Source organism: Suncus etruscus, chromosome 2 (genome assembly GCF_024139225.1).
Source record: "Suncus etruscus isolate mSunEtr1 chromosome 2, mSunEtr1.pri.cur, whole genome shotgun sequence".
Classification (NCBI taxonomy): Eukaryota; Metazoa; Chordata; class Mammalia; order Eulipotyphla; family Soricidae; genus Suncus; species Suncus etruscus.
Window position 1 is genome coordinate 66,399,658 of NC_064849.1, and position 23,680 is coordinate 66,423,337.

Genomic DNA, 23,680 nt, shown 5'->3' on the forward strand with positions numbered 1-23,680 from the left:
AGCTCCCACATCCTCCAACCAGGCTTTTCAAGGCCCAAACTCCAGCTCTGTTGCTGGGATTCCCAGACTGATCTCTCATCATGAGATCAAGAGCCCATCAGGATTTTCTGCTCTGAAGACTAGGGTCTCGGTTGATAGGACTTCAAGTTCCCACCTCCCTTCTTTTTCCTTGGGCCATGGTGAAAATAAATTCCGGTGATTGTTCTTCAGCACCTTGCCTCCCCCATCCTGTCTTCTACAAACTCAAGCCACCTTTCCCAAACTGGGGTCCCCCCATGGTTGAGAATATACCAGCAGCTCGAGAATTTTCTCCTACGTACTTTAACCTCTGGTAAAGTCCTACCTCATGCACTAACCATCTGAAGCCATCTACCCTGAGAAGCTTTCCTCACCAAAGTCTCCATTTGCTTTTAAGTCACTCTGGGTTGCAGAGAGAGTAAAAGGCTAAAGTGCTTGCCAACCCTGTTTCAATTCCTGATATATACTTCCCCAGTACAGCCAGAAGTGATCCTTGAGCATAGAGCCCGGAGTGATTCCTAATCACCAGTCTGAGCACTGCTAGATTATGGACTTGGCAGTGGGTATGGTGGTGTTTTGCATGCAGCCAAACCCGGATCAACCACTCGTACCCCAGATGGTCCACCAAGTGTGCCAGGAGTGATCCCTGAAGCAGGGGTCCCTGAGTCATGGAGCAAACAAAAAACCAAATCTGATCACTGCTGGGTATGATTCCCAAACCAAACCAACCAAATACCTATAACATATCTAGGTTTGAAGCAATCAGGCTGAAGGTTTCCTGCGGTATAAGTATGTGGTATTTCTGGGGCTGGAGAGATAGCATGGAGGTAAGGCATTTGCCTTGCATGAAGAAGGTAGGTGGTTCGAATGCCAGCATCCTGGCATATGGTCCCTGAGCCTGCCAGGAGCTATTTCTGAGCATAGAGCCAGGAGTAACCTGAGAGCTGCCGGGTTTGACCCAAAAACCAAAAACCAAAAAAAAAAAAAAAAAAAAAAGGATGTGGTATTTAGGGGACAGGGCATACCAGGGAACGGGGCCATGCAGGAGAGAAACAATGCCCTCTACTTCATGACACCCACCTTTGGTAGACCTTCACATTTGTGTGCACCTCAGGAGAGAATAAGCAGCAAGGGCCAGGGTCTCTTAGTTTTTCCCAAAGCAGAGGCCACACTACAGGACTGCATGTATCTCCTTTGCCTCTTCCCTAGGTTCCAGTCATAGGAGTGGTCATGCACCCAGCTATCCCAGTGTTCCCTAACCATTATTCTTTCCTTAGGACAATAGAACAGCTAGTGACCTTACTTCCCTATGGCTGGCTCCAACATTTCAACATTTCTCAGACATCCCAGAGTCTACCACTCTCCTCCCTGCTTTAGATCTGGTCACATTTTGAGGGGGAAGGGCACACTCAGAGGTACTTCACTAGGGTTACTCCTGACAAGTTTAGGAGATCATGTGAGATGCCAGGGACCAAGCTCAGGTCAGCTCTGTGCAAGGCAAAAAAACCCTACCAGTTCTGCTATCACTCTGGCTTTTTTTGTTTGTTTGTTTTGGCCACACCTAAAGGTGATAGGGCTTACTCTTGTCTCTGAACAGGTATCACTCCTGAGAGGACTCAAGGGTACTGGTTATTAGCCATGAGCGAATCAAACATCCTACCTGCTGTGCTCTCATTCTTTTCAGTGATACAACCTGTGGTTTAGTTCTCACACTAGCTTATTATGTATGTGTACTTTACCCAGCCTCAAAGTCAAACTTCATTCCAGCCACACTTCTATAGTAGGGATCAAAGCCAGGGCCTGACTTGCAAAGCCTGAGCTTTACACTTAGCTACATACATTCCTGCCCCTGACAGCATTTATTATGATGTTACTCCTGGCTATGCCCTCAGAAATCGCTCCTGGTTGGGGAAGACCATATGGGACGCTGGAGGAATAGAACTGTGGTCCATCCTAGGCTAGCGCTTGTAAGGCAGACACCTTACCTCTAGTGCCACCACTCCAGCCCCCTGACAGCATTTTTGTTTTGTTTTGAGGGGCCCATACCAAGCACCTCCTGGAGGTGAGGAATCAATCATAGGCCAAGTATGCCCTCCAAGTTTTAAGCTAGCCCTTTCGCTCTGGCAGCATTCTTTCAAATCAGTTTGTCTTCTTCCATGAAGACCTCTTGGATTCGTCTAAGATGAAAACAGTATTTCCACATCCTGAGTAAGATGTCTTTCTCAACTCTTCTTTGCCTGCTTTGAGGCATCCTGGCTCAGAATTCCTCTGCCTGCCTAGGACAGACTGTTAAGTGCCTGGTGTGGGTGTAGGGTTCCTGTATTCTATCAGGGACAATCTGCTCTTGTGATCTGTGCTCTGGAAATAATCCACAAATAGGAACCTTCCTGGCTGCAGTGGCCAGCTGGCTAACCAGACTTCTGACCTGGTAGGGGGTATTAGCAAAACAGCTTCGTGTTCACCCCTGGTGGCAATCACAGTAGAACTGAGCCCTAGGCAGGAGAGAGGGTGTGAAAAAGTTGGTCCTTAGGCTTCTGAGTTTTACCTACCTTTTGGATGTTTGTAACACACCCAGAAGAGCTCATGGGTTGCTCCTGGCTGTGTGCTCAGAAATAGGTCCCGGCAGGCTCAGGGGACCATATGGGGTTGCAGATATTGAACCAGGGTTCGTCCTGGGTTATCCACATGCAAGGCAAATGCCCTACTGCTGTGCTACCACTCCGGCTCCAACCTTTTGGATGTTATGGGAATCAAGTGGAGCTGCAAGATAATGAGGCTGGAGCGATAGCACAGTGGCAGGGTGTTTGCCTTGCAAGTGGCAGACCTGGGATAGACCTGGGTTCGGTTCTGGGCATCCTATATGGTCCCGAGCCTACCAGGAGCAATTTCTGAGTGCAGAGCCAGGAGTAACATAATAAATGCTGTCAGGGGCAGGAATGTATGTAGCTAAGTGTACCCGAGTGCCACTGGAGCTGGAGGGCAGAACAAAGTCCATCTCTGACCTGGGCGAAGCAGAAATGAGTATATGCCAGGAGAACAGAGGCAGGGCTCAGGCAAACTACAAACCACTTACATGTCGGATTCCTTTATTGTCAACCTGGGCAATGACCCTGCTATAGGACAGTGTTTGTTGTGCTCTTCTCTGTGCCAAGCCCTGTAGAAGTGACCAATTGGCCAGAACACAGGGCTTGCCCAAATCTACCCAGTGGAAGTTGAAGGTCTTCAGCCCTTTGAGGTCCTGGTGTTTAAGGCCACATTTAGGTGGGGACTTGGCAAGGTGGAGTATCCAGGCCTTTGACTTTGAAGAACTCTGGATCCCTGGGAAGCTGACTGTGGAAGCGGTCACAGGCACATGTTGGGACAGGGAAGCCCTCCCAGGCTGGAGAGATACTCCACTTACAGCAGTGATGGGGTCGGTGGGAAGGCCACCGAGTCCCTTCTGAGGAGAAGCAGGGAAGCTGGGGGCCAGGAAAGGGAGACTGGAGGCTGCCCATCCCCAGAGCCAGCACCCTTTAAGCAAGCAGGGGCTCATCTTCCACCTCTACCACCCAGACACTGGGCTCAGCCAGTGGCACCAGCAGCACATCATCCTCATCCTCTGTGGGCAGATTGGGTGGCTGAGGTCCAGCTGGGGTCCGGGCTGGCACCACCGGACGCAGGCCAGGCAGGAGGCGGCCACGCAGTGCCTGCACCACTCCAGAAAGCAGGGACGGCTCCAGGGACACTGGCCCTGGGGCCTCAGCAGCTGTTGGGAGGGCTGTGGATGCAGTGGACGATGGGAGGGGAGTCTTGGCAGGCAGAGGGGGTGCCTGTCCCCCATCCTGCCCCCCTACCGCCCCACTTTCGAGGGCAGGGCTAGGACTCCCATCAGGTGCCTCCTGCATTGCAGTGGAAGGGGTGGCATGGGGCCTGGTCTCAGGAGTGCGGGCTGAAGTGCTGGCCCGAGGAAGCAGGCCCCAGCGGCGGAGTCGGCGCAGCAGACGGCGCACAGAGCGGCCCCGCTGCCGGCGCCTGGCCCCAGGGCCACTCCCTGGGGTCATGTCCTGGCGCAGAATCTGCAGCAGAGAACGCAGGTTGCCCAGCACTGAGTTCTGCAAGGAGAGGGGAGGCAGAGGTGTCAGTCAGAGGGCTTGGAGATCAGGTGTGTCTGTGTGAGAGTGAGAGAATGAAGAGTGAGAGACAAGAGTAGATGTGGGCGGGGGAAGAGGAAAGAGAGAGAGATAGAGATAGAGAGATAGAGAAGAGTAGATGTGGGCAGGGGGAGAGGAGGGATGGAGGGATGGAGGGAGGGAGGGAGGGAGGGAGAGAGAGAGGGAGAGAGAGAGAGAGAGAGAGAGAGAGAGAGAGAGAGAGGGAGAGGAGGGATGGAGGGATGGAGGGAGGGAGGGAGAGAGGGAGAGAGAGAGAGAGAGAGAGAGAGAGAGAGAGAGAGAGAGAGAGAGAGAGAGAGAGAGAGAGACACTATGTATGTGTGTTTAGGAGGCCACAGCAGGCCTGTGCACTTACGTCACTGGGGTTCTCTGTGGGGAAGTCCTCCACAGGTGGGATGGCACCCTGTGCGATGAGCTGCCCATAGGAGGGGGGAGCCTGCTGCTGTACCATCTCGGCCTCCATCCGTGAGAGGGGGGCAAAGATGCTGCAGGAATGAAGATGAGCAGGCATAAGGGCTCCAGCTGTGCAGCCCAGCCTCGGCCAGCAGGTTCCTCCCTCTCCACAACTAGCCCCTGGTCACCCGGAGCAGTGTCAAGGCTGTCTCCAGTTGCCAGAGATGCTCAACTCTCTGGAAAGATGTTTTCTGGATTGAGAACCAGCCTTGAGCCAACCCAGGAGCCAAGCCATCAGCTGGTCACCAGCCTCATCTCCAAGGATGACAACACACAGTCATTTGTGTGGGCCCGTACCTGTCCCCCTTAATCCTATCAAACCCTCCAGGATTGAACCTGTGCCCCTCACCTGTATTCCTGGGTGCGGATGGCATAGAGTTTGCAGGTGCAGCCCAGGGCAATGACCAGAAGCAGGCTGCACACCAGGCTGCCAATAACAGCCGCGGTGATGACCTTGCGTGGCAGAGTGTAGGAGCAGTCCCACTCGTCACTGCCATCGGCACAGTCTGGCTGCCCATCGCACACCCATGTCTCATAGACGCACTTCTCATCACGACACTGGAAGTTGCCAGGCTGGCAGTGGCGGCAGCGCTTCTCGTCAGCGCCGTCGACACAAAAAGTTTGGTAGTTGCAGCGGTCAGCAGGCAGGTAGCAGGCTGTGGCTGTGGCCGTGGGGGACCCGGCAGCCCCACATGGGTAGTGTCCAGAAGGGCAGCCAGGGCAGTTCTCCTCATCTGTGCCGTCGGCACAGTCCCAGGAGCCATCGCAGCGCTGTGCCTCACTATAGCAGCGCTCTCCGAGGCCTTCACTAGCTCCTAGGCCTGAGCCCAAGCCACAGGGCCGGTCCCAAGGCAAGCAGTAGCCTCTCACATGGTAGGTGGCATTGAAGCCCCGGCCACTGCTCCAGGCAGCTGTGTGGTAGGCCACGATGGCCTGGCCAGACAGAGTCTCCACAGTGACAGCCTTGCCATTGCTGAAGTGGGTGAGGCTGCGGAGTAGCCGGGGAGTTTCGGGTGGACCAGGGCCATCATACACGTGTACTGCATCTCCATAGCCCAGATCCAGGGCCGTGAAGCGCACTGATAGCCGCCGGCCATCGTGAGGGTCCAGAAGCCAGAGGCAGGACTGCGGGTGGGAGGTTAAGGGCAGGTGTGAGAACCCAGGGGAGGAGAAGACCCCATAGAAGTCTTCCAAAGTGTGGTTGCAGTGGGGTGTGGGGCCAGGAGCAGGGGTCAGGTCTGCAAAGGGGTCGGAAGTGCAACCCGCCTCGTCAGAACCATCGCCACAGGCATCCTGCCCATCGCAGCGCTGTGTGATGGGCACACAGCGGTGGTTCAGGCACTGGAACTCTTCCTGCAAGCACATCAGCCAATCTGTACAGGGAGAAAGGCGGTGAGATGGACGGGATCAGATTCTCTGCTCGGGTTTCCCGTCCTTGCAGACCCCTTTTGTGCATACCTTGGCTGTAGGAGAGCAGAAAGCCCTGGCCCATGGGGGCCCTTCCCCCTACATAGGTGTAGGTGATGGTGACATTGCCTCCAGGCAGCTGCAGGGGGCTGGCGGGTGCTTCACAGAGAGAAATGAATGGCTGCAGAGGAGAACGTAGGACTAAGCGCTCTGAGCCACAGGCCAGGTGCAGTTTCTGGAACCTATGGGTAAAAGAGGACAGGAGGCTCCAGATCACCACTGGCTCCATTCTCTAGGGCTGACGATCCCTTTCATCCCAGAACACCAGTTTATCACACTCCAAACAGCCACTTGAAAACTCTCTTGGCCAAATTGCTTTGGAGTCCCTGCCACCACACAAGACCATAAGCTACATCCTAGAGCCCTTTGAAAAAACTGACTTGGGGTTCAGGGACTGAGATAAGAACAATTTTTTTTTTACTTTTTTTTTTTTTTTTGTGGTTTTTGGGTCACACCCGGCAGTGCTCAGGGGTTACTCCTGGCTCCATGCTCAGAAATTGCTCCTAGCAGGCACGGGGGACCATATGGGACGCTGGGATTCGAACCGATGACCTCTTGCATGAAAGGCAAACGCCTTACCTCCATGCTATCTCTCCAGCCCCTTTTTTTTTACTTTTTAGTTGCTGTAGTAAGTGTACCGTTAGTGGGAACTGTTGATCACCACGCAAATGATGAACCAGAACTCAACATCACCTCCTTCCCAGGCCTGATTAGCACTATGATATTCTGTCTCGACTATACCTCAGAGTCTGCCTTCTCCCCTTCCCTAACCTTTCTAGGTACTCTTAGGGGAAGTGACTTGTGAGATTAAACAGTCTGATCCCAATTAAATGGCCCATAATTCAAGGAGCCCAAGGACATTTGGTGCATTTAGAAGATCTGGAGAGGGAGAGGAAGGCTCAAAGCTGATTCATTACTAGCTCTAGTGAGTCTGGGATGCTAGTACAGTGGGAAGGGCACTTGCCTTGCATTCAGCTAACCCAGGTTCAATCCCTGGCACTCCAAATGGTCTCCCCAGCCTACCAGGAGTGGTCCCTGAGCACAGTCAGAAAAGGCCCTGAGCACTGTCAAATGTGGCCCAAAAAGAAAAAAGAAAACAACAACAACAACAACAACCCTTAGAAGGAGTCCTTGAGAGATGAATAAAACAGAGGGTAAGGTGCTTGTTTCGCACATGGCTGACCCAGGTTTGATTTCAGGTACCCCACATGGGTCCCCAAGTACACAAGTCTACCGAGAAATGATTCCTAAGTACAAAGCTAGGATAAGCCGTGAGCACCACTGGGTGTGCATCCCCCCAAAAAAGAAAAAACTCACAATGAAAAGAAGGGCTCCTTGAAGGCCTTCCCATTTTAGATGAGAAGTCAGCCAAGAAGAGGAAATAGGAGGTCAGAGAATCAACAGACTAAGCACAACTTTGCATGCAGGAGACCCAGGTTTGACTCTGGGCTACCACGTGTTCCCCCAGAGCATTGCTGGGGGTGACACTCCATGCGTGCAGCTGGGAGAAGCTCCTGAATACTGCCGGATGTGGTTCTCTGTCAAGTTATTCGAGGCAAGTCATCTCACCTGATGGTCACAGTCTGTTCCTTGCTGCCCAGGATGAGCCACGTGCAGTTGGCAGAGAAGCCCCGGCTGTCTCGGCCCACGGGCCTCTGGAGGGTGCCCTGTACTTCTGAGAGGACTGCTGGGGGCGACTCACAGGCTGCAAAAGAGAGGGTGGGGAGCCTGGCTGCTCAAGCAGGTCTTGAGCTCTGGAGTGGCCCAGACCTGTTGCGAGACACTCTCCATGAACACCCCAGGTGTGTGTGTGTGTGTGTGTGTGTGTGTGTGTGTGTGTGTGTGTGTGTGTGTGTGTGTGTGTAGGGTGTGTGTGTGTGTGTCCCCTTATAGGAGTAAGAGCGCCAACACTGAGGCATTCAGGGTGTGTGTGTGTGTGTGTGTGTGTGTGTGTGTGTGTGTGTGTGTGAACACTGGGGCATTCAGGGGGGGCCTTAGAACCAGAAAGAGGCATCTTCAGGGAGACTAACTTCTGGCTAGAGACATAGTCGGCAAAAATCAAACAGCTCCCAACTACCCGGCCAAGGCCGGGTCTCCTGGCTGTGTCATCGTCCAGAGTGACAACCCCCCAGCCACAACTAGAACAGGAACCTGAGGAACTCAAGGAGGGTCCTTTGTCTCGGCGGGGGCACCCCCTACCCCCAACCCGGGGTTCCGACTAACCAGGATTTGGGAGGACAGTCCGGTCCGGGTGCGCCAGGGCGCCTCCTGGAGGGGAAGAGAAGAAATGAGAGGACTCGACGAAGAGTTCCCACCGGGGCACCTGGCGGAGGGCTGCGGGGGGCAGCAGGGGAGCAGCAGGGGGGCAGCAGGGGTGCGAGGGCGCCCCGGGCAGGCCGGGGGAGCAGGGGGCGGCGTGGGGCCGGGGCTGCGGGGCAAGTGCGCAGTCGGCCGGAGGCGGCTGAAGACTTCCGGGACGGCGCGGGCCAGGCGGGGCGCCCCGGGCGTCCGGGCTGGGGTGGGCTGGGGTCCCGCCGGGTCCTTACCCGAGAGGAGCAGCAGCAGGAGGGCGGCGGGCGGCATCCCGACGCGCCCCGAGTTGCGCGCAGAGGCCCGGGGCTGCGCTCGTCTACCGGCGGCGCCCGGAGCCGCCGCTCGCACTCGCAGGGGGCTGCATGGCTCTGGCCCGGGCTCCGCTGCCCGTGCTCGGGGTGCCAGGGCGGGGCGCGCGGAGGTAGAGGCGGAGCCGCTCGCCAACTTCGGGCTTCTTCTGCCCCGGGGAACCGGCTCCCAAGTCCCGGGAAGGGGCCCAGAGGCCCGGGGCCGGCGCGCCCTCTCCGCCTCCGGAGCCACCTGCGAGGGTCGGACGCCGCCGCCGCTGCCTCCTCCGGCTCAACTTGGCCGACTGTCCGCCCCCAGGGCCGGCCCGGGAGCCTTCGGGGCCCAAGCGCAGCGGGGAGCCCAGGAGGGGAACAGGCGGCCCGGCTCGACCCAGCGCCCCGGCCCGGCCCGGCCCGGCGCAGGCGACACCTCCGCCAGCCCTGCGATTGGACGAGCCGCGCGGAGGGGGCGGGACGAGTCGCCCCACCCCTGCCAATCACGCGCAGGCCACGCCCTTGATGCTCCCGCTCCTGTCAATCACACTCAAACCCCGCCCCTCGACGCTTCCACCCGCGTCGATGGCGCGCAGGCCACACCCTCTTGATGCTCCCGTCCCTGTCAATTACACATAAGCCACGCCTGCTCGGCGCTCCCACCCCTGTCAATCACTCCTAGGCCACACCCATCGGCGCTCTTAACCCTTTTCCGGTCCGACGGGTCCGCCCGACTGAGCCCCCGCTGTCATCCTCTCCCACATCCCGGTCCTTTCGGTGTGACTTTGCTTGTTGGTCAAAGCGCAATTGCTTCCTCCGCAGCTTCCGGGTCTTTTCCCTTCTAGGTTGCTCTGATCCCGAAGCCTGAGCGCTAGCCGCCCTTTTTTTTTTTTTCCGAGGGGCACCTCTATTAGCGCAATTACGACTCAGTGCCACAGCGCGTTTGTTTACTCGCCGCCCTCCTCGCCCCGCCTCTTGCCCGGCCGTGGAACTTCCTGTGCGTTGGGGCCTCGGCTGCTAGTTTACCTTTGGACCCACTCGACTTTATTTTTCCACCCGGGCTCTCCCTGGGGACTCGGTCAGTGGAATCTGTGTGTTGCGGCCCCTACCGGTTCTGTGACCTCGTGACCTCTTAAAACCTTTTGACGTCTGGCTGTTTCCTTGGAGTAAAATGGGTTCATTGGAGGGGGCCTCGAGGGCAGGGCGTTGGCTTTGCAAGTGGCTGGCCCACGTTCCATCTCTTGGCTCCCCTAGGGTACCTACCCCGTGCACCGTCGGGAATGACCCCCAACAACAACAACAACAACAGCAGCAACCACAAGGGTTAATAATAACGCCACTTCCTCTTGAGGCTATTGTGAGCAGCCCTGGAGAGAATGCAGCAGGGCCTGTGGGAGTGTCCTGCCTGCCTGCAATTGGTGTTAGTCACTGAAGGTATTTTTAACTTACCTGGCACGAGGTGGCTGATTGCTGTGGCCCCAATAGGCGTTATTAGTAACAAGTAGCAAGAACGATACCGAACCTTATTACTTTCCAGTGACCCAAGCACCTTTCCAGAGCTTTATTCTGTTTCTTTTATTACTGCCACAATCTCCAGTCACTAAGGTCACTCTCATTTTACAGATAAGGAAATGGGGTAAAGAGAAGTGTAAGCCTTTATCCAAAGATCAAAATAAATCGAACATTCAGAGACGGGACGGGAGTTCAAGCCTCTGCTTCCTTATAGTCCCCCGGGGCCTACCAGGAGCGATTTCTGAGCACAGAGCCTGGAGTAACCCCTAAGCGCTGCTGGGTGTACCCCCCAAAAAAAACCGAAAACAAAAAAGAAAAGATTGAACTGGACAATCTGACTCTAGACAGAACATGTTTTGCTTGTTTGGGGGTCACAGTCGGGTGCTCAGTGGGGATGGGAGGGCTACGTAATCTCACTCTGCCTGGAGGTTGACACAGCTGGGGATCATTCTCATTGCTGGCAAGGTTTGTCTTAGCTGGCTGAGCTATCTATGGCCCTGATTTTTGCTTTTTAAATTTCGCTTTAGGGGTGGAGTGGTGGCACAGCGGTTGGGCATTTGTCTTGCACACGGCTGACCTAGGACGGACCACGGTTTGATCCTCCGGCTGCCCATATGACCCCTCAAGCCAGGAGCGATTTCTGAGCGCATAGCCAGAAGTAACCCCTGAGGGTCACCGGGTGTGGCCCAAAAACAAAAAAAATTTTTTTTCCACATTAAAATAATGGATGTTGCTTTAAATAATGTGTAGGAGAAATGGAAATCTAACTGCTTTTTTAACTGAATATTTATTTATTATAATAATTTTTATTTTGACCAAAGTGGATTACATATCTTTCACAGTAATATTTTAGGTACATATTAAAAAAATATGGAACATGGGGCCGGAAAGATAGTATGGAGGTAAGGCTTTTGCCTTTCATACAGAAGGTAGGTGGTTCAAATCTTGGCATCCCCGAGCCTGCCAGGAGTGATTTCTGAGCATAGAGCCAGGAGTAACCCCTGAGCGCTGCCGGGTGTGACCCAAAAACCAAAAAAAAAAAAAAAAAAAATATATATATATATATATATACATATATATATATATATATATACATATATGGAACGCTTCACAAATTTGTGTGTCATCTTTGCACAGGTATGGTATGGGCATTACCCAGCGGCACTCATGGGTCACTCCTGGCTCTGCACTCAGAAATTGTCCCTGGCAGGCTAGGGGATCATATGGGATGCTGGGAATCGAACTGGTCCCTCCCAGGTCGGCCACATGCAAGGCAAACGCCCCACCACTGTGCCATCTCTCCGGCCCCTGAGAGCTAACTCTTTTTTTTTTTTTTTTTTTTTGTGGTTTTTGGGTCACACCCGGCAGTGCTCAGGGGTAATTCCTGGCTCCAGGCTCAGAAATTGCTCCAGGCAGGCACGGGGGACCATATGGGATGCTGGGATTGGAACAGATGACCTCCTGCATGAAAGGCACGCCTTACCTCCATGCTATCTCTCCAGCCCCGAGAGCTAACTCTTAAAGAATTAAAGTGTGCCGGAGAGATAGTATAGTATAGTGGTAGGGCGTTTGTCTTAGACATCTGAAAGATGATGGTTTGAATCCCGGCATCCCATATGGTCCTTCGAGCCTGCCAGGAGCGATTTCTGAGCATAGAGCCAAGAGTAATCCCTGAGCGCTGCCGGGTGTGACCCAAAAAAAAAAAGAACTGAAGTGCACTTGTTGTATGTTGCAGTCCTGGTTCTATGACCCCTACATCCAATATGGTTTTTTGTGGCCCAAATGAAACAAAAACCCTACAATATGTATATAGTTTTCAGGTATACAGATTTACACTATCTACTTTGTTACTGCCACTAAAAGTCTAGTTTCTGGGCAGGGCTGGAGAGAGGAGAGCTCAGAAGGTTAAGCACAGGTAGGAGTTGAGTTTTTTGTTCCAGTTTCAGTTATGGCCCCCAAATAAAACAAAACAAAAAAAATGTAGGAGCAGAACCACAGTATGGCAGGTAGGACTGACTCAGGTTTAATCTCCAGCATCCTATATAGTCCCCTGTACTGCCGAGAGTGATTCCTGAGTGTGGAACCTGCAGTAAGCCCCGAGCATTACTAGATGTGCCCCCATCTCATTTCCAGGTGGGAGAGACATTATAAGGGTTAAAGCGGGCCCGGGAGATAGCACAGCGGCGTTTGCCTTGCAAGCAGCCGATCCAGGACCAAAGGTGGTTGGTTCGAATTCCGGTGTCCCATATGGTCTCCCGTGCCTGCCAGGAGCTTTTTCTGAGCAGACAGCCAGGAGTAACCCCTGAGCACTGCCGGGTGTGGCCCAAAAACCAAAAAAAAAAAAAAAAAAAAAGGGGTTAAAGCACCAGTCTAGCTTGTGGTCAATATCAATTTGACATTGCAAGTGCTCACCTGAGCATTGCCAGGAGTGACCCCTGAACATCACTTATATGGTCTGAAACCCACCATTCTAAAATCCCCCCCTAAATCTAGTTGCCATTTATCTTCATAAAATTTAGCAAATTTCCCAATCTTTAGAGTGTACATCCAGATTCTTCCTAGTTTCTCCCTCTAGAATAGGTCAGGGCCTGGGGAAATTGTTCAACGGATTGGGCATTGACTTGCAGACAGCCAAATTGGGTTTAATTCCCTGCATCCCATATGGTCGCTTGAGCCCAGCCAGGAGTGATTCTTTTTTTGTTTGTTTTTGGGCAACACTCAGTGACGCTCAGGGGTTACACCTGGCTATGCGATCAGAAATCGCTCCTGGCTTGGGGGACCATATGGGATGCTGGGGGATTGAACCGAGTTTAGTCCTAGGCTAGCGCCGGTAAGGCTTTATGCCCTGTGCCACCACTCCAGCCCCGCCAGGAGTGATTCTTTTTTTTTTTTCAAGAATCAGGAGTGATTCTTGAGCACAGCCAGGAATAAGTCCTGGGCACCACCGAGTATAGCCCAGAAACCAAACTAAACCAAAACAGAGCAAATGTTGTCTTACAAAGCAGTTCAGAGTCATAAAACTGACCAGAAAAGGTTGTTTCTTTTATTCAGATCTTAAATCTTTGGGATTAAAAGGGGTGAAAAAGAACCTCCAAATATGGGAGGAGGATGCTGAACAAAGGGAAGTGGAACAAAGAAATTGGAGAAATTCAATTTATCAAAGCCCTAAAAGTGATCATGGAACTTCTAGTTGAGTCTTTTTTTTTTTTTTTTTTTTTTAGTTGAGTCTTGACCATGTTCTATAGGGTGGCTGCCTGGAATTCTGAAGATTTCATTATAGTTTTTGTTTGTTTTTGGTTATGGATCACACCCGGAGGCAATCAGGGTTTACTCCTGGCTCTGCACTCAAAAATCACTCCTGGCAGGCTCAGGGGACCATATGGGATGCCAGGGATCAAACCTGGGTCTGTCCTGAGTTAACTGCAAGGCAAATGCCTTATCACTGTGCTATCCCTCTGGCCCCAGACTTCATTATAGTTTTAAGGAACTGGTGGTCTAGATGGAAAAAGAGATTAAAGATATAAATTAAAACAGCCCTGCACAAATGGGCTGGGGGTGGCAAGCAGGCTGGCAAACTTCTGGCTTCCAGCACAACTAGGAAACTAGCTGCTTCTTTCTGGGACCGGAAGCCTTGGCAGCATGGGGAATAGTGTGGCTCCAGGCCAAAGGCCCTTTTGCCAAGCTTAGGGGAGACTATGGGGCTCAGACTTCCCAACAGCCTTCCCTTTCCTTCCTTCCGGAACTCTGAGGCTTCCCTTGGCCCCACCCCAGGGGACCAGCGGGGTGGGTGCCGGGGAGCAATTTAAAGGGGACCCCAGGCTTTCCCGAAAACCAACCCTGCATAAGTCGGGCTGTCTTGGGAAAGTCGCTGGCAAATTTCCTCCCACCAATGTCCATTACTAAACTATTTAACGTATAAATAGCTTAATAGGATACCATAAGATTTCATCTATGTTTACAATAGGCATAATGTCCGCATCGTATACTTTCCTTCCCCCATTGGCTCATCACCTTACAGGCTCATTTATAGTCCTTTACTCTCACCCCCACTGCCTATGACCCCACGTTTAACCATTTTTACCCTCAGTTCTTTGCTCCTTATGAAGCAGATTATTATCCTCACTCAAGTCAGCTTCCAGCCAGCTCCCAAAGTGAAAAAATAGACTCTCACCCTGAGAAGAAATCAATACTCTGTTCCTATTAATCTACTCCCAGCGGCTTCCTGTCCTCCATCTTCCTTCACTGTGTACCTGTGCTTGCTACCATACTCAGTTTCTCAGAAGCCTCCACTCAAAAGCAGTTCCTGATACGGGAATGCTGGGAGTCCTTTGCAGCCTCCAGGTGGCCAATCTGTGATTTGGCCAATCAGAGACCAAAACCTGGTCTCAACACCCTCTCCCCGACTATTTCTAAAGACATAAAAGGGACATGTGTATCTCCTTTGTATATCTTAGATGTATTCTCTTAACATCTATAACTCTTTTGAATATCCTCTTATATAGTGACAATTTTGCCCACTGTTTTTTTTTTTTTTTGGTTCCCCCCCCCCCCTTAGGGATCTGTTCAATAAGGAATTCTGGTAGAAGAGTCTCTCTGTATAGAATTCATGTTAGAACCAAGTTACGGGGAATGTTGGACTTGTTCTCTCGACCCCCAGATATACTAATAATACCTCGTGGCATTGTTTCTCTTTTGCATAGGCATATTAAAATGGGAAAATATTACATTATGCAAACAAGTTCTTAACTAATAGAGATGGGAACACAAATTTTATAATGCAGTTAGGCCTTATACCCTGAACATTGGCATAATAACTTGGCTTAGGCTTCAGAAGAATGGGCATTGCCTATACACCCCTGAACCATGGATACCATCTATGGAAATAACCACAATTTTTTATAACATTACCAGGAAGTAAACCTATACCAGGGAAGACCCTACCACTGTTCAGGCATTGACTTACTCCAAAGAGTGCTCTCTTAACACCCAGATGACTTAGTAACAGCAACAACCTGCTTTCAGGACAGGTGTCTCCTCATCTAATGGTGAAGTGAAACTAGAGGACGCTCCACATCAACCTGACTCGATGAAGGAAATGCGCAGAAACCAGAATCTTTAACTACAGAAACTTGACACCAACAACAGCTAATGTGCAAAAAAGTTTCACTGGGACCGTGGAGAATGACTCAGGGGTTGGGCAGCCTGGTATGCCTGGAGCCCAGAGTCAATCTTATGCTAGAAAACTTCAGGGGTGAGGTCTCCTTGTAATTAGGCCAAGGCTTTTTTTTTCCCATTTTCCCCATATTTTGCTGGGCCAATGCAAATATTGGCGATTGCCACTCTCACACCTTTACTACTGTATTCGAAACAAAAACAGCTTACTAAACTTAAAAAAAAAATAACTGTAGTAAAATACCTGTCTCGAATACAGGCAGGGAATGGGAAGGAGGGAGGGGCCATTAGTGGTGGGAATGTTGCACTCGTGTTTGTTTATGACTGAAACCCAACTACAATCATGTTTGTAATCATGGTGCTTAAATAAAGAATTTGTATAAAAAAGGAAGAAAAAAGAAAAACAAAACAAAACAAACAAACAAACAAACACAAACAAGAACAACCTGTGCTGGCTTGATATAGGGAGAAAGAGACTCTCATTCACTGCTGTGGGAATGTCTACTGGTCCAGCCATTTTGGAAAACAGTGTGGATATTCCTCAAAAAATTAGTGCTTTACCCATCATATTATCTCTCCAACTCCATGTGTGTTCTTTTTATTGAGGGGTTAGCTAACAAGATCAGGTAGCTACTTAGCACTTAAAGTCATTCTAGAACCAGGTTATCTGAATCACTTTTTCCCTCTTCATTGTCATTTACTCATAATAAAATCTCATTTGAAATATGAATAAAAATTAAATCAGCCAGTCATTGGTGCCAGAGATATAGTACAGTGAGTGGGGTGCTTGTCTTGCATGTGTCTGACCCAGGTTCAATCCCTGGCACCCCATACGGTTTCCCAAAACTGCCAGGAGTGAGTGATTCCTGAGTGTAGAGCCAAGAGTAACTCCTGAGCACCATCAGGTGTGACCCCAAAACAAAAACAACAAGCAAAAAACCAAACTGAGCCAAACAGTTAAGAGCTAGTACAATGGTTAGGGTAAGTGACATTCATGAGTGCAGGGATCTGTTTGTTTATTGTTTTTTTTTTTTTTTTTTTTTTGGTTTTTGGGTCACACCGGCAGTGCTCAGGGGTCACTCCTGGCTCTATGCTCAGAAATCGCACCTGGTGGGCACGGGGGACCATATGGGATGCCAGGATTCGAACCACCGTCCTTCATGAAAGGCAAACGCCCTACCTCCATGCTATCTCTCCGGGCCCTGTTTATTGGTCTTTTTAAAAAATGGTGATTGGGGCCGGAGAGATAGCATGGAGGTAAGGCGTTTGCCTTTCATGCAGAAGGTCATCAGTTCGAATCCTGGCATCCCATATGGTCCCCTGTGCCTGCCAGGAGCAATTTCTGAGCCTGGAGCCAGAAATAACCCCTGAGCACTGCCGGGTGTGACTCAAAAACCACACACAAAAAAAATAAATAAATAAAATAAAATAAAATAAAAAATGGTGATTGGGGCTGGAGCAATAGTACAGTAGATAGAGCATTTGCCTTGCACACAACAGATCCAGGTTTGTTCTCTGGCAGTCCTTATGGTTCCAAGCATTGCCAGGAGTGTATATATATATATATATATATATATATATATATATATATATAAATACACATATATGTGTATATATACATACATACGTACATATATATGTATATATATACATATATATATTTTTGCCAGGAGTAATTTCTGAGCACAGAGCCAAGAGTAACTCCTGAACACTGCTGGGTGTGGCCCCCCCAAACAAAAATAAATAAATACAATTAAATTAAAGTGATTGGGTGGGAAAGATAGTACAGAAGATAAGGGACTTGCTTTGCATATGGCCAACTCAGGTTTGATACCCACATATGATTCCCCCAAGTCTCTGAGCACAGAGCCAGAATAAATCCTGAGCATATCTGGGTATGGTGGCTCCCAAAATACATACAAAAAATTCTTTTTGGGGCTGGAGAGATAGCATGGAGGTAAGGCGTTTGCCTTTCATGCAAGAGGTCATCAGTTCGAATCCCAGCGTCCCATATGGTCCCCTGTGCCTGCCAGGGGCAATTTCTGAGCCTGGAGCCAGGAATAACCCCTGAGCACTGCCGGGTGTGACCCAAAAACCATAAAAAAAAAAAAAAAAAAAAAAATTCTTTTTAAACTATTGGGCCAGAAAGATAGTATAGCAAATAAGTCATTAGCATGCATGCAGCTGACCTGGGTTGGATCCCTGATACTGCAAGCATAACCAGGAATGATCCCTGAGCACAGAGCCAGGAGTAAGGCCTTAGCACTTCTGGATGTGACATGCCCCCCCTAAAAAAAAGAAAGATCAATATCTGGTGCAATGTAGGTATTTATGGAATGAAGTATAGAGTACTTATGGAATGAAAGAATAACTGCCAGTAACAACAGCACATGGGGTTTGTCTCTGTTCTTGTATTTGGGTCACACCTAGGAGTATTCAGGGTTTACTCCTGGCTCTGTACTTGGTGATCACTCCTGGTAAGACAAACAACCTATCTGTTATAGTACTGCCCCTGCCCTATCATGAAGAGGTCTTTTAAGGAACTATTTCAGACAGTACCTGTATAGGGATGCAGCGATCTAGACTAAATTAAAACAAAAATGATTGGTGAAGAAATGCAGGCTACTTTTGGCAAAGGTTGGCATGAGAGAAGAGGGGAAAATGGGGCAATACTGAAGACTATTAGTATTCTGGAGAATGTCTTTTGGGATGGGCGAGTGTTGTGTCTAAAGGGAAAGGGCAATCTGAGCACCCTACCATATGATTATAGGGGAGTATGTATTTTGGGAGAGGCAGAGAAGTGTGGTTCTGGAGGCCCCACTAAAGTTTGTAAGTGTCATCAGTCATGCCCATTTGGGGGCCTCTGGACATTTTAAAATTAAGAAATACTACAACGGTTTGAAAATATGCATTTAATGGTGTATTTTACACATTAGCATTATTAGTTATTTTTTTTTTTTTTTAAGTTTTAGGGTCAGACTTTGGTGTTCAGGGCTTACTCCTGGCTCTGTGCCCAGAGTTCACTCCTATAGGTGTTCAGGAGACCATATGTGGTGCCAGAGATCAAACGAAGATTTCATGGCAAGCACCTTACCTATCTCTTGGCTCCATGATGTCATTAATTACTTACTCTTTTTTTTTTTTTTTATTTAGTTTTTGGGTCACACCCAGCAGCACTCAGGGGTTACTCCTGGCTCTATGCTCAGAAATCACTCCTGGCAGGCTTGGGGGGGGGGGGACCATATGGGATACCGGGATTCGAACCACCATCCTTCTGCATGCAAGACAAAAGCCTTACCACTGTGTTATCTCTCCGGCCCCCTTTTGGTTTGTTTTTGAGCCACACCTGGCAGTGCTCAGGGGTTACTCCTGGCTCTGCGCTCAGGAATTGCTCCTGGTGGGTACAGGGAACCATATACAATGCTGGAGATGGAACCTGGATCAATGGTATGCAAGGCAGGTGCCCTACTGCTCTGACCCTGCTTTTATTTAATTAAAAAAAATTTGGGGGATTATTGGAGAGATAGTACATGGCTTAAAGCATTTGCCTTGCTTGAAACCAATCTGGCACCGGATACGGTTCCCCAGCCCCACCAAGAGTGCATTTGCTTTGCATGCAGTTGACCTGGATTCGATCCTCAGCATCCCATATGCCCCCCCCCCCAGCTTACCAGGAGTAATTTCTGAGCGCAGAGCTAAGAGTAATCCCTGAGTGCCATTGGTGTGCCCCCCCCAAGAAGTGACCCCCCCCAAGCATCTCTGGGTGTAGCCCTTGAAACCCAACAACATCAGTTCTTTCCTGTGTTAAGAATCAAACTTAGAAAAAGAGAAAAAAAAAAAAAAAAGAATCAAACTTAGGGACTGGAGAGAGATAGCATGGAGGTAGGGTGTTTGCCTTGCATGCAGAAGGATGGTGGTTCGAACCCTGGCATCCCACATGGTCCCCTGAGCCTGCCAGGCATGATTTCTGAGCATAGAGCCAGGGGTAACCCGTGAGCGCTGACAGGTGTGACTCCCCCCAAGAAAAAGAATCAAATTTAGGGGCTGGAGCAGTGGCACAACGGTAGGGTATTTGCTTTGCACATGATTGACCTAGGATGGATCACGATTCTATCCCCCCCCCCCCCCGTCCCATATGGTCCCTAAGACAGGAGCGAAGGAGTGATTTCTGAGCACATAGCCCAGAGTAACTCCCTGAGCATCACCAGGTGTGGTCCAAAAACCAAGAAAAAAAATAAAACCTAGAGTGTCACATATATCACATGTGTAGTATGTGTTGTGAGCTTTTATTATTGTTATTGCTTTTTGGATTTTGGGCCAAACTTGTCTGTGCTCATGACCACTGGCTCTGTACTCGGCTGGGCCACATGTTAGCCAAATGCTCTACCCTCTGTACAATCTCTTAAGCCCCACTTACAGGGTATTTTGTTTTATCATCATCATCATCATCATCATCATCATCATCATTATTTGTGTTTTGGGCCACACCCAGTGACATTCAGGGGTTACTCCTGGCTCTGTGCTCAGAAATCACTCCTGGCTCAGGGGACCATATGGGACGCTGGGGGATAGAATCTCTATTCTATTCTCTATTCTATTTCGTCCTAGGTCAGCCATGTGCAAGGCAAATGCCCTACTGCTGTGCCACGGCTCCAGTTCCTATTATTATTATTGTTGTTGTTGTTGTGTATGTAAACATTTCAATGGGATTATTATGTTACTGACCCTACCCTGATCGGTGATTGTGCCCTACCCTAGGGTGTGACCTGGCATTCCGCTCCCACCATTGGGTGGTACCTGATTCTGGGGGATAAAAGAAAGGGTCTGTGGAAGGCGAGGAGCTTTTTTCCTGGGGCTGATTCTGGGGCTTTTTTAGCTTCAGCCTCTTCCACGAAATAAAAGCTGTTTTCTTCAGAAGCCTGACTGCCTGTTAGCTTTCTTCCTGCCGCATTCACCTCAGAACCACCGGCTGAACAGAGTAACAGAAGCGTGGTCCGAGCTGGAGGAGAAAGGCCTCATCCTCCATCCCTCCATCAGTCAACCCTATTAAGGGCAGTATTGCAACAATTATTATTATTTTCCTATTATTATTTTTATTTTTGGCTTTCGGTCACACCTGGCAGAGCTCAGGGGTTACTCCTGGCTCTGCACTCAGAAATTGCACCTGGCAGACTCAGGGGATCATATGGGATGTTGGGATTCGAACCAGCGTCCATCCCAGGGGGCCGAGTGCAAGGCAAACGCCCTACCGCTGTGCTATCTCTCTGGCCCCTACAGGGTATATTAAGTGTTTAGCCCACAATGCACTAAATATTGTAATGCATAAAATACATTTATTTTGGGCCCGGAGATATAGCACAGCGGCGTTTGCCTTGCAAGCAGCCGATCCAGAACCAAAGGTTGTTGGTTCGAATCTCGGTGTCCCATATAGTCCCCCGAGCCTGCCAGGAGCGATTTCTGAGCCAGGAGTAACCCCTGAGCTCTGCCAAGTGTGACCCAAAAACCAACCAACCAAACAAACAAACAAAAACAACCCCAAAAAAACAAAAGACATTTATTTTTCAGTTAAAAAATTGGAGTGAGGTTCAGACCACATCCAGCGATGCAGTTTTCTCTGTTGCCAGGGACACTCCTAGTGGTGCTTCCGGTAACAGAGGGGGTTTTGGGATGTAACTCAGGTCAGTTGTGTGCAAGATAATCGCCTCATCCTCTGTACTAAAACTCCAGTTCAGGATTTATTTGTCCTGTCTCTGCACTCAAGAATCACTCCTGGGGGCCAGTGAGGTGGTGCTAAAGGTAAGGTGTCTGCCTTGCAAGCGCTAGCCAAGGAAAGAACCATGGTTCAATCCCCAGGTGTCCCACATGGTCCCCCCAAGCCAGGGGCAATTTCTGAGCACGTAGCCAGGAGTAACCCCTGAGCATCAAACGGGTGTGGCCTGAAAAACAAAAAAAAAAAAAAGCCCTTAAATTGTAGGCTAACTGGGATAATGATCTAGAGGAAGGACCATGGTTCGATCCCTCAGTGTCCCATATGGTCCCCCCAAGCCAGGGGCAATTTCTGAGCGCTTAGCCAGGAGTAACCCCAGAGTATCAAATGGGTGTGGCCAAAAAAAAAAAAAAAAAGAAAAAGAAAAAAGAATCACTCCTGGCAGGCTCAGGAACCATTTGGGATGCCGAAGACTGAACTCAGATTGACCACTTGCAAGGCAAGCAACCTACCAGCTGTATCTCTCCATCCTATGCCCATGCCCGGGCTTTATTTATTTATTTATTTATTTATTTATTTATTTATTTATTTATTTAAAGTTTAAGAACCTTATTGATTCTGGTCAGTGTTCTGGCCTTGGTGGCAATGTGGTCAGGAAGACAGGAGCACTTTAGAGGACCCACTCCCTCATGTCTCAGTGAAGTGACACAGAAATGTCCCAATCTAGTTTTCAAAGAAGACCCGACGACAGGTGGACTTAGCCAGAGGATGTCCTTTCAGAGCTTTCTGAGGTCCAAGAGCCCAACTCAGACCAATCAGGACCTGAAAGAAATCCCAGGAGCTCTGGGAGGCAGAGGCGTCCACCTGGGGGCAGTGTGGACACGGGAAGGCGTTTAGAGGAGAGGGCAGAATTGCTCCCCATCCTTCCGCCCGCCCTCGGACCCCAGGACGCCCTTTCCCCTTCTACTCGTTATTCCTTTTTAGCTTATGGATATGTGTGGATTATTGGGGGGTGTCTCAGGGGCTACGGATGGGAACTCTGACACTCTCCTCTGCCCCTGAAAGGCCACGGCTATTCGCCCTGTTGCGCCCTGAGCCCCACTCCTCTAAATGCAGGTGTCGCAGGTGCAAAGGTGGAATGGGTCCACGGAGAAGAGGCGTGTGCAGTCTGGGGCCCACTCAGGTTGCCGCAGCCCCCCGCCCCCCCAACTCCTAGTTCGTGTGCCAGGGCGGGCTCGTAGGTCGTGTCAAACCCAGCACAAGGGGGCGCTACCAGTTTGCAAACCCACTCTGCCACAGCAGAGGGGCTCTCGGGGCGCAGAGCAGCTGGTGGGTCTGGCTGGGACCCTGTACTCACCCGAACTCACACAATTATATATATATATATATATATATATATATATATATATTATAATATATTATTTATATTAAATAAAGATATGTATATCTTTATTTAAGCATCATTATTACAAAGATGATTGTAGTTGGGTTTCAGTTATAAAAAAGAACAACCTCCTTCACCAGTGCAACCTTCCCACCATCAATGCCCCCATCTCCTTCCTCCCCTGCGTGTCTTAGAGACAGGCATTCTACTTCTCTCACTCACTTCCATTGTCATGATAGTTGTTGGTGTAGTTATTTATTTCTCTAACTCGTTGTGGTAAGGTTCATATTATGGGCCTGTCCTTCCAGCCCTCATCTCTATTGTCTCTGGGTATTATTACCACATTGTCTTTTATTTTTCTTAAATCCCAGAGTGAGTGAGACTATTTTGTGTCTATCTCTCTCCTTCTGACTTACTTCACTCAGCATAATAGTTTCCATGTCCATCCATGTATAGGAAAATTTAATGACTTCATTTTCACACACACTTTGAAACTTGCACAGGATGGGGGCTGGAGCCGAGGTGGAAGAGAGCCTTTGGCGACAAGGGATATAGAGTTTAGAGGAAACTGCAGCCTGCAGGCTGGAGGGTGGCACAGCCTCAAGGTTTGGGATTTCCAGAAGAGTTGGGCCATGCCAAAGCTGCCTACTCCTGGTCAGGGCTGCTGGAGGCACCTCAGGACACTTCTAGGGACAAGGCCATGGTTCCGGCCTTATGAAACTCTCTCTCTTTTTTTTTTTTTTCTTATGAAACTCTTTACCATGACTCATTTTCTTTTTCCTTCTTCGTTGTTTTTTTTTTTTTTTTTTTTTTTTTTCCTTCTTTTGCTTTTGGGCCATGGCCAGCAATGCTTAGGTCTTACTTCTGGTTCTGCACTCAGAAATTACTCCTGGCTCTGCTGGAGGGAGACAGCAGGGATGTGGGGAGCCATATGGGGTGTCCAGGACTGAACCCAGGTCTGCTGAGTGGAAGGCAAAATGCACTACCTGCTGTACTATTGCTGTGCCCCTCCCCCCGTCACACCCTACAATGTTTAAAGCTTATTCCTGACTCAGGGATCACTCCAGACGAATTCTGGAGACCAATTGGGGTGCCTGGGATAGAACCCAGGTCAGCCACATGCAAGGCAAGTACTATCTGTACTATTGCTCTAGTTCCACTTTTTATTTTTTTCTTTTCCCTTTTAATCTTTTAAAGACTGAAGTGAGGGACTGGAATAGTG

At 49.8% G+C, this 23,680-nt stretch overlaps 1 protein-coding gene across 1 annotated transcript; it reads right to left on the reverse strand.

The window, feature by feature from the left end:
- Positions 1-3,087: 3,087 nt before the first annotated feature.
- LRP10 (LDL receptor related protein 10) lies at positions 3,088-8,808 on the reverse strand. The gene is made up of 7 exons (XM_049768607.1): positions 8,636-8,808; positions 8,313-8,357; positions 7,659-7,794; positions 6,081-6,271; positions 4,972-5,995; positions 4,525-4,654; positions 3,088-4,109 (listed from the first exon to the last, which is right to left on the reverse strand). The coding sequence occupies exons 1-7, from the start codon at positions 8,670-8,672 to the stop codon at positions 3,531-3,533; spliced, it is 2,142 nt and encodes a 713-aa protein (XP_049624564.1). The 5' UTR covers positions 8,673-8,808; the 3' UTR covers positions 3,088-3,530.
- Positions 8,809-23,680: the final 14,872 nt, after the last annotated feature.

Coding starts and splice junctions, on each gene's coding strand:
- LRP10 (XM_049768607.1), bottom strand. CDS start 8,672: ATGCCGCCCGCCGCCCTCCTGCTGCTGCTCCTCTCGG. Junction 6,272..7,658: donor GAACAGACTGTGACCATCAG/GTGAGATGACTT, acceptor TTTTACCCATAG/GTTCCAGAAACTGCACCTGG. Junction 5,996..6,080: donor TCTGCTCTCCTACAGCCAAG/GTATGCACAAAA, acceptor CTCCCTGTACAG/ATTGGCTGATGTGCTTGCAG.